The 18,142-nt window shown below is 38.2% G+C and overlaps 2 protein-coding genes across 5 annotated transcripts in view; both read right to left on the minus strand.

Moving 5' to 3' along the window:
- Nucleotides 1–66: 66 nt before the first annotated feature.
- On the minus strand, nt 67–12,936 carry gpr155b (G protein-coupled receptor 155b). Of its 3 annotated transcripts, none has more exons than XM_041789186.1 (20): nt 12,704–12,936; nt 11,984–12,200; nt 11,444–11,591; nt 11,034–11,163; nt 10,731–10,909; nt 10,414–10,566; nt 10,126–10,193; nt 9,026–9,197; nt 8,077–8,232; nt 7,870–7,953; nt 7,604–7,727; nt 7,407–7,491; nt 7,145–7,232; nt 6,703–6,934; nt 5,872–5,949; nt 5,343–5,497; nt 4,399–4,494; nt 4,245–4,309; nt 3,992–4,129; nt 67–3,250 (listed from the first exon to the last, which is right to left on the minus strand). In XM_041789186.1, exons 2-20 carry the CDS (start codon nt 12,139–12,141, stop codon nt 2,734–2,736), a joined length of 2,826 nt encoding a protein of 941 aa, XP_041645120.1. In that variant the 5' UTR covers nt 12,142–12,200; nt 12,704–12,936; the 3' UTR covers nt 67–2,733. The 3 variants fall into 3 exon arrangements, with proteins under 3 accessions (XP_041645120.1, XP_041645119.1, XP_041645121.1); XM_041789185.1 differs by having other exon boundaries at nt 12,691–12,936; XM_041789187.1 differs by having other exon boundaries at nt 3,109–3,308; nt 12,691–12,935.
- Nucleotides 12,937–13,590: 654 nt separating this feature from the next.
- wipf1b (WAS/WASL interacting protein family, member 1b) overlaps nt 13,591–18,142 on the minus strand; it is a 33,112-nt gene continuing 28,560 nt past the window's right edge. For both annotated transcript variants that reach the window (XM_041790110.1, XM_041790109.1), the window contains 2 exons: nt 15,765–15,878; nt 13,591–15,139 (listed from right to left, as the gene is read on the minus strand). In XM_041790110.1, the coding sequence (XP_041646044.1) occupies nt 15,087–15,139; nt 15,765–15,878 (167 nt within the window). In that variant the 3' untranslated portion in view covers nt 13,591–15,086. The remainder of the gene's footprint in view (nt 15,140–15,764; nt 15,879–18,142) is intronic.

Below are 18,142 nucleotides of genomic sequence, written 5' to 3' on the forward strand. Positions count from 1 at the left end.
GCAAGTGAAAGCAACCTGAAAGAAGTTGCTAACACTGTGGCAAGGCATTTGTTTAGGCAATGGGAGGACATTTTTTTGTATTTAATTTTTTGACCAAAGATCAACAAATGTAAATAAAAGGTGAAACTTCTCTAGTCTGAAAGAGGATACAAATCTATAAAATGTCTTATAGTTCAATCCATTATGATTTGTACAATGCTGAGTTTTCTGTGGAAATCTGTACTATTGTAATACATTTGTGTTTCTGTTTACTAATGCTTTTATTGATTTCCTTTAGTGAATGACACACATTTTGGATGCAAATAGTTTATTTGTGCCTTTTCCACGGTCACAGTCACTGACCCTGATTAATTTACAGCAACAAAAAGTAACACTGAAACTGTGGCTTGTTCACTCTTAGTGCTTTCCTTCACTTAGTTACAAACACACGTCACACAGAAACGCAAAGACACTTTTGTTCATGCACACACACCCACACACAAAAAAACACACCTAACATTTGCACAGGCAGGCACACTACTCAATAAAACAACTCGATAAAAAAGTATTTGATGTGATACATATTAACAAAATGTGATGTTAGATGTGGAAAGACAATGACATATACACATACTGTATACAATTAGTGGCAGAAAAAGAAAAATGGATCCAGGAGAACCCAGAAATGTCCTGAATTTGGATTTAATACTTCAGGGCTCACATAATGAACTTCTTTCTTTTTTTTTGCCATGTAATGAGAATAAAGCCAGCAACTGTTGTCAATGTGCGTCCATGCTTCTTCTACAACCTTGCTTCCACACAATAATCTTCACAGTAACGTTAACACAGAGCAGCAGCAATTAAATAGGCAAACAACAGTTGTAGTGTACAGAGTGCTGGAGTCACTCAATGGGAGATTCACTATCTGTAAACATAGTGGTAGTGGTTATGACCCACCAGAGTCAGTGCACACTTATTTAATGTTATAGTTAAGGACTGTAATCATGATGTTATCCAGCTTATTTACGTCTAACAACTTTACATTAGCAGAGTGGTTCTTTAAGCAAAGGGCTCTTAAGTGGTTTTAAATTTCTTTTGGCAATAAATATGCAATCTTGTGGTTCAAATACGCTGAATTTAAGGAGTGTCTTTAAGATCAGTCCCCCCAAAAAGTTAAGCATTAATAATCAGGACCAAATAAATCAATGCAGACCTACTGGTTCATCCCTAATTATAGCCAGTTTTAATGGTAAAGACCTCAGTGCTTATTTCAGATACTGGCCAAATAAATCCAGTAAGTTACTCTCCCTACGTAAATCAGTACCAGTCAAAGAATTCAAGTTTACAGTAGAAAAATATTAACTCAATGCAAAGATAACACATAGCTCCTGCAGCATCGTCACATGACAGAGATCCAGAGCTGCATAATAAAAAAAATGAATGGCATTATTCTGTCAGTGCAAACTATTTAGTGCTGAGCAGACATCTGTTCTGCTTGGAGTCATGCAACTTAAAAATGCAAACCAGCATTTAAATAATACGGCGTGCAAAATATCAAATGCTGAAGTAACAAGCAGATTCAAGATGATTCAACAGAAAACAAGATAACATAAAACAACGAGCAGGCAATAATGCCATTGGCTTTAAGTGAGAAGCTCTGCAGCTCATTGCTTATCTAAATGCAATGTTATATATTTCATGACAACAGGCTGATGAATGATCACTGGTCCTTGAGAACAAAGCTTATGTTTGTCCTTCAGACTTTGAAAATGTGCATCCTCATTAAGTTCACTGGCTCACAGATATACAGAAGAGAGAAAGATGTTTAAATGCCAACTCAGTTCAGAGTAGTTAATTAATCCTTGATTAAAGAGGAAAAAGAAGTGAAGATTTTGTCCAGAGTCAGAAGAGGGGGGTGCTTGTTTACTCTTTTTTTCTCCTCTTATCCTTTATCAAATGTCTCTACAACTCCTTTGGCAAGCAAGCAGCAACTATCACCAATATCCAATGACACATTTCAGTCAAACCTTCACTTAAAGCTCCCGTAAGCTACTTTCAGTTATACTGGTTTTGGCGATTTCTGCGTAAAAAGCAGAACCTGTAAATTTGCAAAATAGTGTTATTTTTCTGCAGTGTGCTGTTATTGTTCTGACTACTAACCAAAGTCAGTTGTTTTGGACTTCAATAATAATTACCCACGCCGATGAAATTGTCAGGGGGTTATGTAAAGAGTTCCGTATCTTTCTTTGTTTCTTTGTATGTTTACAAGATAACTCGAGAACGGAAAGTCGGATCTTCACCAAACTTTCAGGGAATATTGGGATAGTGACAGGGAAGAATCGAATAGATTTTGGTGATGATCCGCGCACCCGTTCGGTTTTTCTCAGACTTCGACATTTTGAACACTATAGTGATCAATGGGAGCGTTCCTCGGTGGCGCTGCTTAGGCGTGGGTCTGCCGCCTCAGATGGCCATTCTAGTTTCAATCTGTTTCTTAACCAGCTATAAAGTCCTGACAGGAGCTTTAATATCAACCTGAAACAATCATGCAATACTTGCCCCGATATACATCAAATAGTGTAAATAGCAAACAGGCTAAGAGGACAAACCCCTTTTAACAAAGATGTTGAGTCTGTCACCTTCTCCTGTCCAGTGGTCACTGGAAAAACTACACCATACATTAAGGCACTTCAGCTTTGGCTTCGACTCTCAGTCATGTCATGGTTTGCTGATCTATACCCTCCCCCTCTTCTTCTAGCATATTATAGGACCATCCCTCCCCTCTTCTCCTCTCTCTCCTCTCTGTGTGAAGCTGTACAGCACAGTGGGATCATCCCTGAAGCTTCCCTGACCTCCCAGATAATTAATCACACCTCCCTGTTGAAGTCGCACACAATACAGAGCGGCCTCGGCTCGTCCAGCACACAGATCCCGCTCTACCAACCAGTCCACCAAGTCACTGCCCCGAAACACAAACTCTGACTGGGACAGGGGATGATGCTGGAGACTGGATGAGCCTGAAGCAGGATCATGCTGGTGTAGGTGAGGTGGATTAGCTGTGTCATGAGCTTGGTCATCATTCTCAGGCTCAAGCTTAGTTCTCGAAGGAAGCAAATACTGGCTGCAGGATTCTGGTAGATGCTGAGTTTCGTGAAAAGTCTGGTTTAGATGCTCCTGAGGATCCTGAGACAGGTCATGGTGCTGGGGCTGATTTGAAGGAGAATGACTCAAAGCCTCCTCCCTTTCCAGTCTTCCTCTTCCTCCTCCAAACCTGTTATTTTCAGAGGAAGGATTCACCTGTGGAAGCGCTCACACTCTCCCCTGAGCCACTAGGAGGCAATAAAGATTAAAAGAAAGAGGAAAAAGGAGGAAAGGACAGGCCAAGGAAAGTTTTAAAGGGAAGATTTATAAAAGGAGAAAGAGGGGAAATAAAGTGTTAGAATAAACAATAGACAAGGTTTAAGTTAGTAAAGTTTTGGAAATTTCTGGTATAGCATTGCGTAGCAGGAAGGCTAGATTTTATAACCAGCATAAAAAACATATCAGTTCAATCTGCTTAGTGATAAAGAGTAAACAGGCAAGGTCTTTGCTATAGCCTGCATTACATCATTTGCTTTATATTAATTTCAGTCAACCAAATAGTTGTGTGATGCAAGATATAGAGGCATGCATTACAAGCTAAATGGCAACAAATGTGCATATTTAACTAAGTCAGTTTGAGCAGTAGAAAAGTTAAAAGAGATAAATTGCAAAGAGGACACAAAGAAAAGTCAGGCAAGTCTAAGACAACAGAAAGGCATTTGATTTTAGCCAAGCTTTGACTGAGTCAAGCTTAGCTAACATCTCCTCTTTCGTTTACTTTCCACAGGCTTACAACATGTGTATTTCCCTTCACACAGAATGATAAAAAACACACTGAACTTAGAGGGTATTTGAAAAACAAACTGACCCAAACCATTCTGCTCAATTTATAACTTATGATGACTTATGGCGTAGAGAATCTTACTCATACCTGCGAGTGTGCACAATGTCTTGTACACACTGATCTTTGTGATAGCGGACAAACTGGGTACATGTCAGTCTGACCTCCTCTGGTACACTTGAAGGACTCAAATCTTCAACATCCCTGCCCTGCCACAGGCCCAGAAACCTTAAACACACATCAATAATATTTTTGTTCAGTTTATTGTGATTAGTCGATCTATAACAAATACAGAAATTATGATAAACAAGTCAAACAGGGGCTCGGTTCCCTTAAGGCTCACCTTTTTTTAAATGGCAGGATGATGAGATGTCTGTCCAGGCCAAAGATCCCAAATGACAGGAAACCCTGAATCAAGAAAATAACATTTTATACTTGTAGTAACAGTAATATCTAAGATTTTATGCAGACATACAGTACATGAAACACAGTGGTACCTGTCCGTAGTTAGCCACTGCACAGAAGAACTGGAGCTCAAGGTAAAGTCTTCCAGGATCTTTGTTGAACAGCCACCACAGACAGCTGGACAGGTTCTATATAGAGACAGATGCTGATCAATATGACACCAGTAAAATTACTTTTACATGTTTATATACCAGTTTCTAATTTCAGATCAATGCAAGACAATTTAGCAGTGAGTTTAGTTTATTGGTTGATCTTCATCAGAGTGCAAGCATCTGGATCAATGGTTCTCAAATGTGCCTTGAGGCAAGTCAAGGTGTGCAGGGGACTTTGTACAACCATACCTGATTACTATGATAATACAACAACCAAAGATACTTTTACATGTGTTCACACCAAAACACCTAAAACTCGCAATATCATAATGTATTAAAATATCTAGAAATTGGACAATCTCTCAGTCAACTAAATATTCTCTATGGTATTTTGCGCATTTTCTCACTATGCCTTTATTTCGTATGCATGTATTTTGGATAATTTGGTGTAAAAATGCAAATACAAAAGGGTTTGGATTTTCCTTGGATTACACAGTATGTAATTCAGTTGTTCCCAAATGGTGGAGTGAGGCATGTCAGGGTGTGCATTGTGAATTTGAACAACCATGCATCATACTACAACATCAACAACAAAGCAAAAAAACATTTGACAATCACTGATGTAGATGACAATAAGACTAGTTTTGGCATTAACATATTAAGATTTCACTTTTGGTCACATGGTCACTTGACCACGCAGAAATATTTGGTACTCTACCCTCTGTCACATCTGTTGATGGTGGAAAAATGCTGTATTTTGAAGCACACTGTCCTTTCATCAGCACTAACATGCAACTAGGTGACAATGTGTGACTTCTCCCTTTTCACCTCCTGCTAATTTGCTTATCACACTCAGATCTACACACAAACAATTAGAATCTCACCGCCAGCAGGCTGACACTGAGTAGCAGACTGAGTAGAACGTGCCTGACAGTCTGTTTTTCATCAGTGGTTTGAAGCCCGGGTGGCGGCAGGTCCAGAGGCTGCTCAGATGAGGTAGAGCCTTGAGTCTGCCCATCAAACAGTGCCCCACTGTGGCCTGGAAATAGATAGCAGGGATTCACTCCAGTGAAATTAAATACAGATATCAGACGCTATCAAGTCAATAAAGCTTTCAACACTTTAAACATTTGATCTTTTCATTTGACGTAGTTTCCCTGTAGTTTTTTGACAACAAAGAAACAGCCTAGTAATCACAGAAAAACACAAGGAACCAATTTTGAAGAATGAGATTGATCAAAATTGATGACAATTTTCTTTTAGGATTAAACAGGCCATTGGCTGTGTCTTGCTATGGTATCTGTAATGGCTAGATTGGTACAGCAACAATAATATCAAATAGTGAGTCATATAATTTAAATGGTACAAATCACATTTACTACATGTGAGGGGATGATGGATGGATCTTTTTACCTGTGCTGTTTGTGTGCTCCCTCTGCGTGCTGGCTATCATGTCCGGTAAGGACTGGAGAGGAGAGAAACCAGTGGGGTCTGGAAACAGATCAGACCTTGTTTTCAGGTGAATGGTGCCATGAGTTAAATAAACTGAGTACACGAAGGAACTAGAAAAGCACTCAGACCGCAGACCTCCACCATCAGCCCTTTCTCCCAATAGTATAGAATCCTTTAAAAACATTTCAGGATTCAGACAGTGTGGATGACTCCCAAAATCTAATTCGCCAATTACTCCCTCCCCGGTGGGGTGGAGACACGGTGAGGCAAAGCATTGGCTTCACTACATGTGGACTATCATGGCAGAAGCACCCATGGACTCACCGGACGACTGAAAGTCACGACTGAAAGTCAGGGTGAATATTCCTCTATTCCTCCCAGCATTGTGAGTATTCTCGCTACAATTCACTGTCTTTCTCTCTGTTACGCTCTGACTCGTCTCCTCAACCTGGTGTGTCTTTCAAACTCTATAAACTCCAAAACTTTGATAAAGTTACTCATGTCCGCCATCTCCTGGTGTAAAGTGGTAACAGCGCAGACCTCTGCCATTAGCCCTATCACCCAATAGTACAGAATCCTTTAAAAAATTCCTCGATCCAGACGGTGATCCGGAACAGTCCCACAATCTAATCAGTTCTTCCTTATGCCATTCCTGACATTTCCTGAAAATTTCATGAAAATCTGTCCATGACTTTTTGAGTTATGTTGCTAACAAATGAACAAACGCACCCGATCGCATAACCTCCTTGGCAGAGGTAATAAACACAAGTGGTAACTGCAGGCTAGTATTACCTGAATTGATGCTGCAGGCAGGGGAATTTGCTACCAGCTGTTGATGCTGCTGTTGTTGTTGTTGTGAGTCATCCTGGCCACCAGGGGGCCTCAGCTCATCATTCATGCCTGTTACTGCCGCTCTACTCAAGGCCTCATAGCCTCTCTGCTCTCTGTCTCCCTGGCTGAGGCCCATCAAAGAAACAGCACCGAGCCCCAGGCTGACAGCAAGCACCACTGCTGTGCTGATTATCTGAAGACACAAAGACACAGAATGAGAACACAACTTTTTTTACTACTTCATGGTGTTTTTGACTTTATATGCAGTGATATTCATGTTGAACTAAAACTAATAGATCCAATTAAAGATCTCCATGACAGATTTGAGTGGACACAAGAAAGATTAGCAGAGAATTGACAGAAGACAAGAAAAAACACTTATTGGAACAGATATTTTTCTAACCTGAGCTCTGCCATAGAAAAAAGCAGAGTCTATGGCATCAGTCCTTTCCCCTAATATCAAAAGGCATCCAACCATAAGGAAGGGTACCCTACATGTAAACAAACAAACAAACAAACAAACAACCAAACAAACAATCAAACAAATTCATCATATGTGTTAAATTTAGATTGGGCTATGCTTTTTTCATTAACTAATTTAATGTCATAAAAAAACTTTATATGGTTTCAGAGAAAATCATGTGGTGTTTTTCATGTTGACCTACCCCCAACCTAAAACCATGAATACTCCAGGACGGAGTCTCAGTAGATCATCTCTGTTAGTTAGTGCCAGGCAGAGAGGGATCAAACCTGAAGAACAAAACAAATCCAATCATATTCATTTATAAGTTGTACACACAAGTAACAATACATATATGAGTGAAATGTTGTCTAACTGATTTTAACTGACGGGCACACATACCTGTCCAAATGTAGGTGCTGTATAGAGAGCCATAGAGCAGTGTGAAGGTGACAATTTTGCTAATCAAATTACCCTCTTGTTTCACCAAGAAGTTCCACAGGATCATACTGACACAAACTAAGAACTAGAGAAGAAGACAGTACTGCAGGTCAAACAGGCAAAGGAAAGCAAACTTAAAGACCATGAATAGAGGAAAGTGTGTGTTCCCTATGATACCAAAAGATATTTTAAACTTTAGATCTCTTGAGTATAGATAAAAGACTGACCTGTGCCAGGAAAAGATTTAAGGCAAAGAGGTGAGGAAGTCTGTTGAATTTCCCACTGAGTAACATCACTACTATGGTCCACACCTAAAAGAGGAAACAGACATAGATTTATTTTTGTATGTAGACTTGATAAGTGTAAGCTTTTTTGTATTCCTTAGTGTTAAATAAATGGAAGAACAGGAGAAACCTGCAATTACATATACGCACCAGTGCCAAAAGGCTGACAATGCTGATGTTGAAGCTGACATTTTCAAGTTCTGTCACCAGTGGGGTTGGGTCCATCAAAGGGATTGTTAATAACCAGGCAGACACGTACATGATTGGTGCAGACAGAAACGTACTGATTACCATCCCAGATGTTACCTTCAGAAAGGACAAGAGAGGACATTTTAAAACTGAAGGTACATGATCCACTTAATCAGTTCTTAAGTTCTCAAGATGGGCAAAATGTAATTTTGGGGGAGTTTTTTTTCATATACTGACACATTTTCTCTGAGATATAAAACAATAAAAATTCTTAATAGCTGTACTGACCAAACTTTACTGTAGAAACTAACATTTGAAAAAAACCTATTTTGTTTTTTTTTCTTGATCTGACACAGTACATACACAGCAGTACTACTGCTTATGAAAAGACATATAATAGCATCAATGAAAATAATAATAATGACATTGAATATACTGCACATTTTTTTAAACAAAGTTACAAGTGCTTTACATGCAGCTTATATACATTACATTTACAAAGTGCTTTCCTTACTAGAGCTACTTTAACTGGAGAAGAGTGATAGTATCGTGGTGTTGGGTATGAACACTGAGCATTGTTGATACAGTTAAAAGACTAAATGGTGGACTAATGGCAAGAAATTGGAAATGTTATATTTTTGTTACATGTTAAAAGTTATATTTTGTTAATGTGTGTTGTCAAGATTCTTTTGTGGCTTATTCTTAAAATGTGAATTGACCAGCGTCCAGTTGTTAATAGATCAAATAACCCAGTTTTGTTTCTCATATGCTTCAAAAATCCAGTATGTTTATTGAGTGGGTAGGAGTAGTTTTATTTTAAAATAAAACTACTTGATCATGGGCAGAGGTTGGAAACAACAAACACAAGGTTCCATTTCAGTATAATATATCATATATCAAAGGTACTTACCACTTCTAGCTCCATGTTGTAGTGTCCAGCATAGATGGCCACACTAGGAGCAGTTGGGAAGACTCCATACAGGAAAGCAAAGTTAGACAGACTAGTGTGATTGGCACTCGAGCTGTTCACTCCCACATCCAGAAGATCCACCATGTCTTTACAGACCAGCGGCATAATAAGGCTGCAAAGAGACACAGAAAGATCCATTAAACTGCATCAGTGACAATGTTGTTTAAGTGATTCAGTTAAGCCGAAAAACGTTATTCAATATTTAACGATTGTGTATAAACTGTTTGTTTCTGTAATTGTTTAATATTCTGATGTAATTTTAGATGCAAGGAACATTTTTTATATTTAGAATATGGATATGATATTATATTATAGTGAGATACACCTCTATCATTCAACAATGTTAGATACACCAGCCTTGCAAAAATATTTTTCTAGAAGCTTATAAAGGTATATTTATATCCACATTTTGACAAAGAGGGAAAGATAAAAATCTATGGCAATTCTGAGGCTGTCCTTAGACATGGCTGTGCACCGGATGATATTGTTCAAGGTCTTTACTCTTGTGTTAGCGTGTTACATATGTTTTTCTGATACCCGATATGCCCATATTTCAAAACTCCTTTTAGCTGATGTCCATACCATTATATACACATGATTTGTCATTGTAAAGAACACTTAGTCTCTCCTGTACAGGAATTCACTGGTTACTCTTATTCTGATGGTCTATTTATTTTATAAAAGATACTTAAGACAAGAAACACTTAATTCTTTTTTGAATTAAAGATGTATTATTTCTTTAATATAGGCAGTAATGAGTAAAAATACAAACAGAAATGAAAAACAAAGAAATTCTTTGAGCTACACAAACTTCGTATGCAAAACATTTTAACAGTAACACAAAGCTTTAAGGCTTTTATGAGCACTTTGTCAATCCTGCCAAAACCGATCATTAACATTTTTTATGCTATTGTCGGCTGAAACTGTTATTCCTTTAATGATAATATTGTGCAATAAACTAAATGAGCTTAAATTTACAGCATAGTAACTGAAGCCACCCAATCACTCTATCATAAATACAGCATCCTAGTCAGACTTACAGTTTGGCTGTTATGAGGAGAATCAAGGCAACTCCTGTGTCTCTGGTTAGTTTTCTAAGCTGGCCGACCTGCCACAGAAACAGAGACATCACTTTAAAATGATGCTATCCTTCAGATTCCTATGGTTAAAAATCTGTTCAAAGCCAAATTTTTAAAGCAAATTATTCTTAGCAGACAAATGAATATTCAGAACAAAATATGATTATGGTAGTCCACTTGTATAGTAGAACTTTCCTAAATAAAAATTAAAGCAACACAGTGCAAAGTGCTCAACATAAACAAACTTACCATGGTGAGGCCCAGATAAAACAAGGCTGCCCCTCCAAAAGAGTTAGCCAGACCATCTATGAACTCGGACAGCACAGCAGGGATTTGCTGGCCAAGGGCAAAATGGGCTATGATTCCTATCATTACCATGAATACTACAGGGTTCTTCATCACCTGCAGAGGTAAGAGAAGTGCAGTGGAAAGAAAAAGCAGCAAGTCAAAGTGTTTACAGCTATAAGTCATTAATAAAACATTTTGTAGCCATTTACAGATTTAGATTGTGTTGCTTAAACTACAGTTTGAAAAAAAAGCTTTATGAATATGTGTGTATATATCACCTGTAGGACTACAACTCCAACAATACCAACAGTGCTGTGATGTGTATGGCTGGCCTGCCTCCACTTCTGCACCTCACAAAGTGCAAAGCCGATAGGATTGAGGAGCATGAGGGACACCGGGGCAACTAGATAGATATACTGGAGGTACTCTGGGTATGTACTGCGGTACAAAGCATCAACTAGGAGAAAAGAGCAGAAAGAACAAGTGGGATAGATATTTTTGTGTCTAAAAACAGTATTCTTACATGACAAATTTGATGACATCAGTGTTCAGTGATCATCAGTGTTTTGTGTCAGCCTCACCTATGGGGTATCCTAATGCAAAGTCATTGCTCTGTGTCGCAAATATGGCATATAGGCCAGCTTTACTGTATCTGCTGTCTGGACTGGCCACCATCAGAGTCAGCACACACACAAGCACAAACACTGTCACCTGCATATACACAAAGGGGGAAACACCAAGGTCAGGCTCCCTCTGCTGTCAGCCTCATTAATACCTTGGACATATGTATTATGTGCTAATTAAAACCAAAAGCACCAAATCAAATTCCCAGTAACAATGGACCTGATCCTACTTCATGCATAATTATTACCATAGTTTAATCTGGTATTATTTCAGAAATCAGTCTGTTCTAGCACTTTTACCCTCTTAAATCAAATTTATATTAAAAGAAAAAGAATCCCCATTTGTAAAGACATGTACAGACACTGACCTTGGCAACCAGCACGCTCCAAAGAAATGCCCAGATGACATCTCCAAAGTCCAACAGCACCATGTTCTTAAAGAGCAGAGCTGGGAGAGCAAACTTTGACACAAAGTTCCCCAACCCCTTTGCCTGGCTCTCTGTGATGATATCAGCTCTAGAAATAGGAAAAGAATGAAGAGATACAAACACTTAAAGCACACTGTTGTTTTTCTCATGTTACTTTTATGTTTGTACAGGGTGTCTCTGGAATTCCAATTGAACATGCAACACTCTTTTACCAACCACAGTCACATTAGACTGATAAGTGTTCATGATTGTAAAGAATGTGCTGTATTCTGCATGCCAACAACCATGCTAAATGAGAACATGCAGGCCAGAAAGAGAACAAATGGATATCTGTACTTAGCATAAACATCTGGCCTAAGGCTAATGAGTATTTCCAATCAGAGATGTCATTTTTGAGGGTCCTTCTTTTTTTTTTAACCAAGGATTCTTAGGAATCATACTCTGATTTTTCTATCAATTAATATCTTTGCACAACTCTACCTGCCAGCTATGTAGCCACATAATATGATGCCAAAGCACTCTAGGAGAGCTGGGAAAAGCTTGTCGATGGACATGTGAGGTATAGCAGTAGAGCCCGCCAGGGTATTGTGGGATATGTTCTTCCCGTGGATCAGCACGTAGTTGCTGGCGAGCTCCATGGTGAGGGTGAGGATGGGACGGGGTCAGCGTGGTCAGGTGACGCTGAGGAATATTAGCTCTATGTAGGAGGGCAAAGACGGAAAACAACCAGTGACAGGAATAAGTCAGGGGAATACAGTCTTTTAATACAGAACAATAGAGAAGTGAGAATCGTAATGTGTTCCTGTCGGTGGGGAAAAACATCATGAGGTATTGTCATTTAAAGGCAGAAGGGTCTGTTGGTTAATTAACGGTCTAAGGGTCCCAGTTTACGCCTGTCTACATGAACAAACCATACCGTTAGCTAACTTAGCACAAAAAAGTCAGACAGGTTCATTTAATGGCAAGACATTCCTTTTATTTAACGCCACTGTAGCAAACTAAAACAAATGTCATGTCAAACAGACCGAAAACCTATTCTCTTTCCATGACAAAGCCGTTATCACTGCCAGGTGACCGTTAACGTTAGCTAGGTGCATGCTAAAAACATCAGAGGACCGTTGGTTGAAGCGGGTGTTACATCAACGTCCGGCACTATTTTTTATGACTTAATAGAAATACAATTTTACCTCTGTTACTCACAAAACCATCCTTGCTCAGAAATTCAGAAGGTTCGTGTATAGCAGGCTGTTAAACCTCTGTATTTTACGTTCGTGTTAGAAGCTCCGCTTCTGCATCTGACAGCTGCGTCGACATGCGACGCCCTGAATCATGCCTGACAGGCGATTCAACCAATCACCGCCGAGTACGGTTACGCTATGCCACCGATTCTTGTTCTGATTGGATAATACCGTCTGACTTGACGCTGCTGTCATGTGACAAGCGGAATGATTAAATCTGTGGACCTCCAAACTTCTGGCGTAGCCTGTTCAGCAGTACAGCAGCTGCAATGGGGATATGAAAATTAAGATGATATCAGGAAAATAATGACAGCTGTTCAGACTAGTTAATAGGTAAAACACACATGTTTGAAAAAAACCCTAAAGACCGGAAATTTTGACCTCAGAAATGATCCATTCTAAGTTACATAAATTAATCTGATTCCTACACAGAAAATCAAGACTTATTCCTAAAATATATACTAATGCAGTGATTCCCAACCTTTTTTCCTCCATCTAAAATTAGCTGAGGCCCCATAGACCCAGCATGAAAACAGTGATGCATTGCTGTGAAAAATTAACACCAATTGAAAAAAAAATCTGTTGTTTAAATCCAGACAAAACAGCCCTACATACAAGTGTTCCCACCAAAACACCTTAGTTTGAACTATGTTTTTTTTAATGCATTTAGCAAATATATCTAATTTTAACAACCTCAGAGAAGACAGAGCCCTACCCTCTTTTGAAATCTCTGCCCCCTTCAAAAGGGCCTGGACCCCAGGTTGGGAACCAATGGACCAATGCAAGGTCCAGCATATACAAAATAAAAGCCTCTCTCATATATCATGACACATTGTATTATCAAAGTATTGTCCAGCTTTATTGCACAAACATGCAAATAATGCATAGTTCATCTGACAATCCATAACAAATCATTACCTTTGAGCAATCACTTTACAATTCATCATCTTGTCTGTAATCAGGAGAAGTTTTTTTTTTCTTTCAGAAATATCAACATTCTTTAAAAATTCAAATAAAAGTAAATATAAAGCACATATCTTAAAGCATTTATTTATTTATTTATGTAAATATGTTTACTTCCCTATGATTGTCTTTAAGATTATGTTTCTCTGACCAGCACTTGATAATACATCTTGATACAAAAGGATATTCAAGCAGTGCTGGGTAAAGCAAGAAAAACAAACATAATACTGCACAGTTTATACACATAACTTAAAACAGTACAGTCCTTCTTTATCACTTGATTAAACCAAACAGATACACACACAGGTCCTTCACAACATATCAAGGCAGCTTTAACAAACTAAAAAAAACATACTGATTGTAAACCAATGCTGCCATAACACCATACAATGTCATTTAAAACATCTCCGTCAGACACATTAAATGCACATTTTACAATCAAAATAAAAGTACCGCTCAGTGGTTGCAATACAAATGCTCAGATGTAAGTATCTGGGGTGTGAAGGCACATGTGGCTTTGGCAAATCAAAACACCCGCAAATCACCTGATCAAGCAGTGGAGGCAAGAGGTTTTTGGTCATTTTAGTTTGTTTGGTTTGATTTTTCTTACAAAATGATGCTGGTATCAAAACACCATGATATGGGGTGTAAGGCAATACATCTCCTGTATTATTTTTCCATTTACATCAGTAGAGGTCATCAAATTCATCTGAACTAGCATACTCACACAATTCAAGGCACTTAAGGGTAATTCCTGTAACTCTTTAAAGCAGCCTGGAATTACAAACCAGGCTAGGAAAAAGCACAAAGAAAGTGCAGTGTACCAAAAGAGAAACAAATCCTGTAAACACATTAGCAAAAGGCGACATTAGAAGCTCAGGGACTCTACTGTTGGCGTATTTCCAAAAGGCTGCAAAATGCTGGTTAATTTGTAGGGACAGCTAGTTTTCTAAAAATGCAGCTGTTTGAGGAGATAAAAATCTTGCAAGAATAAAGAAATACAGCATCAGTGGTATCAAACAATGTAAAAGGTGTTTGATTTTATGAAACAAATGAGATAAGGTTGTTAAAAATGCTCTTTATGGGTGTTCAGTCTCACAGAAACAGTTTTGATGTAACCTTAAAATAATTTTTTGCTATTATTAAGGCATGGTGCACATGAATAAAAACATGCCTCAGTCATCAAATGCTGCTGCAGAGGCACATTTTGTGGGAGTTTGTCCTTTTACTTGGTCAACCATTCTTCAGGTCCATCATACATTTTACAGTCCTGAGATGAACCTCATGCCACAGATAAAAGCACATTGAGCAGGCAGTGAGAAAGGGAGAGTTTGAGGAAACAGAGAGAAGTTCCAGGAGTTGTGCTTAATGCAATCTTTTCTTCACCTTGGTATGGGAGGAAGAGGAGGAGCTCCTCTTTCCTTTTTACCAGGACCTAAGAGGGGAAAAAATATGAGATGTTAGCATTTTACTTAGCTTTCCAGAGGATATATCCTCCACCAGGTGGCACTGTTTCTCTGCATTTGCCTCAGAGTTTACTGTCCAGATTTTTATCTCAAAGTGTATCTTTAAAAATCTCTCTGCATCTCTAGGATCGGTTTTAAAAGGTTGCTAAATGAAAATGGAAAATATGCCCAATTTGAAGAAAATTAAACAAAATACAGGCACAGGGAGTTACATCTTTTGATAAGTATTAATCAGCATCAGTAATTATTGTTAGCCATTTATTATATCTTAGTACATTTAATAAGCACTCTTTCTCTTTCCAAAAAGGTATTGCATGTTTTGTTTGATTATATCAAAAACACATGTCACACTAAATAGTTTTCAACAGGGATAAACGTTTGAGTAGATTCTTGCCTATCACAGTGATTTAAACTGGAGATTATGTGTATTCTGTTATTGTTATGCTACTGGTCTTGTTGTTATTGTTATCTTTTCTATCTGAGTTGTCAAGTGACTGTTCTTTTTGTTGCAACTTCATCAAGCCTGTCAAAGTAAAGCTAAAACCAGCCAAAGACTGGAGTTTTAGAGCATGTATTTGTGCGTGCCAGACTGACCTCTGCTGTCATTCTTGGCGATCTTGCTTGGGTAGGTTTTCTGAGAGGGGACGTAGGGCTCAGGTGGAGGAAGGTCAGACACGGGATGGAAGTTGAATCGACTCTCCCACTCATCTGTAAATAAACAGAGAAAAGTAAAGTAAGGGGTTTCCTATCGGGCTCAAAAAAAAAAAAAAACATAATACAAGCTCTCTGAACACGTACATCAACATGAAAGAAGGGCAGTGGGTTTGTTTCTCACATCAAACTGGGTTCTTTTATGTCTAGCCTTGCATCTCAGGATGTTTACCGTTTTTCTTTTGATGTAAGATCTATTGTTGCTTACTACAGAAGAAATTAAGATTTTACACATACACTGCCTTTAAAAAGAACTCACCCACTTGGATGTCCTACCTTTTTATTGATTTTATAAATCAATCATGGTCAAAATAATTTGGCTTTTTTTTTTTACCAAAAAAACAAACAAACAAAAAAAAATAGAAATCTGTTCTCACTTTGACATTAAAATTTTAATAAAAAGTACTTAAGGTAAAATACTGTAAGTGACTACATAAATATTCACCCCCTTTAAAGTGACTGACCTAATTCGACAGAAGTCCAGTCAGTGAAGTCAGTGAATGCGTCTCAAGTGATTTTAGTAAAAACACCTGCGTCTCAAAGGTCTGTAACTGGTTAATCAGTATTCCTTGCTACCATTACACCATTTAGACCAAAGAGCACTCCAAGCAACTCAGAAATAAAGTTATGTTAAGTCATGGTAAGTTATGTTAAGGGGACTGAAAAACAAAATTCCAAGGCACTGAACATCCCCTGGAGTTCAGTTAAATACATCATCAAGAAATGGGAAGATTATGGCAAATTTGTAAATCTGCATAGATCAGGCTGTCCTGACCATAAACTGAGTGACTGTGCAAGAAGGACACTAGTGAGAGAGGACACCAAGACACCTATTGACTACTCTGAAGGAGTAAGAAGCTTCAGCAGCTGAGATGGGAGAAACTGCATACAACAACTGTTGCCCAGGTTCTTCACCAGTCAAAGCTTAATGGGAGAGTGGCAAAGAGAAAACTGTTGAAGAAAACTCATTAAATCTTGACAAGAGTTCGCCAAAATGCTTATGGGAGACTCCATGGTCAAGTGGACGAAAGTTCTTTGGTGTGGTGAGAAGTTTTTTGGCCATCAGACAAGACGCTGTGTTTGGCAGGCACCAAACACTGCACATCACCACAAACACACCATGCCCACAGAGAAGTAGCATCATGCTGTGGGGATGCTTCTCAGCAGCTGGCCCTGAAAGTCTTGTAAAGACAGAAAGTATGATAAATGTAGCAAAATATGAAAATCCTGGAGTGCAATCTTATTCAGTCTGCAAGAGAACTACAGCTTGGGAAAAGATGTATTTTCCAGCAAGACAATGACCAGAAGCATACAGTGAAAGCTAGACAGAAATGGTTTAAAGAAATAAAGTGAATGTTCTGTAGTGGCAGAGTCAAAGCCCAGATCTCAATCCAACAGAGAAATTGTGGCTGGATTTCAAAAAGGCTGTTTATACGCGACCCCCATGCAACCTGACAGAGCAAGTATGAAGTAAAATTGCAGTGTCCAGATGTTCAAGTCTGACTGAGACCTATCCACATTTACTTAGTGCTGCAATTGCAGCCAAAGATGCATCTACTAAATACTGACTTTAAGGGGGTAAATATTTATGCAAGCACATAATTTACATTACACATTTTTATTTAATTGGCATTGCTTGTAGAAATCTGTTTTCAGTTTGACATTAAAGAGTAAAAAAGCCAAATTATATAGAACATGACCAAATTCTAAATAAAAAAGGGTAAAATATCCAAGGGGTGAATACTTTTTATGGGCACTGTATCTGTTTAAGTCAATGACATGTTTTGTTCCTATTCAAATCTAAAAAGAAATTACATACATTTGACATGACATTAAATTAAATAAATGATCCATAATGGTCTATTTTTCTGCTATCTGACAACTGCTCAATATCTATCCAGCAACAACAGTTAAATAAACTTATTATCCATTCATTGTACATAAAAATTAGAGTAAGTAGGTATAAACCTTTATGATAAAAAATATCTAGACCTTACTATTACCATATTCAACCATAAGTACATTTTATATAGACAACAACATCACAATATCAAAAAATCAAATCATAAGTGGAAATACTAATGTGTTTCCTTTCAACACCCTTTGATTACTTGTTATTATTTAGGGCTTTATAAGAATTTGCACACAAACAATGTGTTTTCTTACCAAAGGATGTATTTAAAAGTGTCATATTCTTCCTCTACATGACATTTAGGATCCCTTGTCCCTTCTAGTTCCCGTTGCTTTCTAAATCAAACTTT

Source organism: Cheilinus undulatus, linkage group 6, assembly GCF_018320785.1.
Source record: "Cheilinus undulatus linkage group 6, ASM1832078v1, whole genome shotgun sequence".
Taxonomy (NCBI): domain Eukaryota; kingdom Metazoa; phylum Chordata; class Actinopteri; order Labriformes; family Labridae; genus Cheilinus; species Cheilinus undulatus.

Excerpts from the sequence above, each read along its gene's own strand:
- gpr155b (XM_041789186.1), bottom strand. The coding sequence starts at position 12,141 with ATGGAGCTCGCCAGCAACTACGTGCTGATCCACGGGAAGAACATATCC. Across the intron at positions 10,194-10,413 it reads TTTATCTGGGCCTCACCATG|GTCGGCCAGCTTAGAAAACT; the intron begins GTAAGTTTGTTT and ends TTTCTGTGGCAG. Across the intron at positions 9,198-10,125 it reads CTCCTCATAACAGCCAAACT|CCTTATTATGCCGCTGGTCT; the intron begins GTAAGTCTGACT and ends GTCTCTTTGCAG.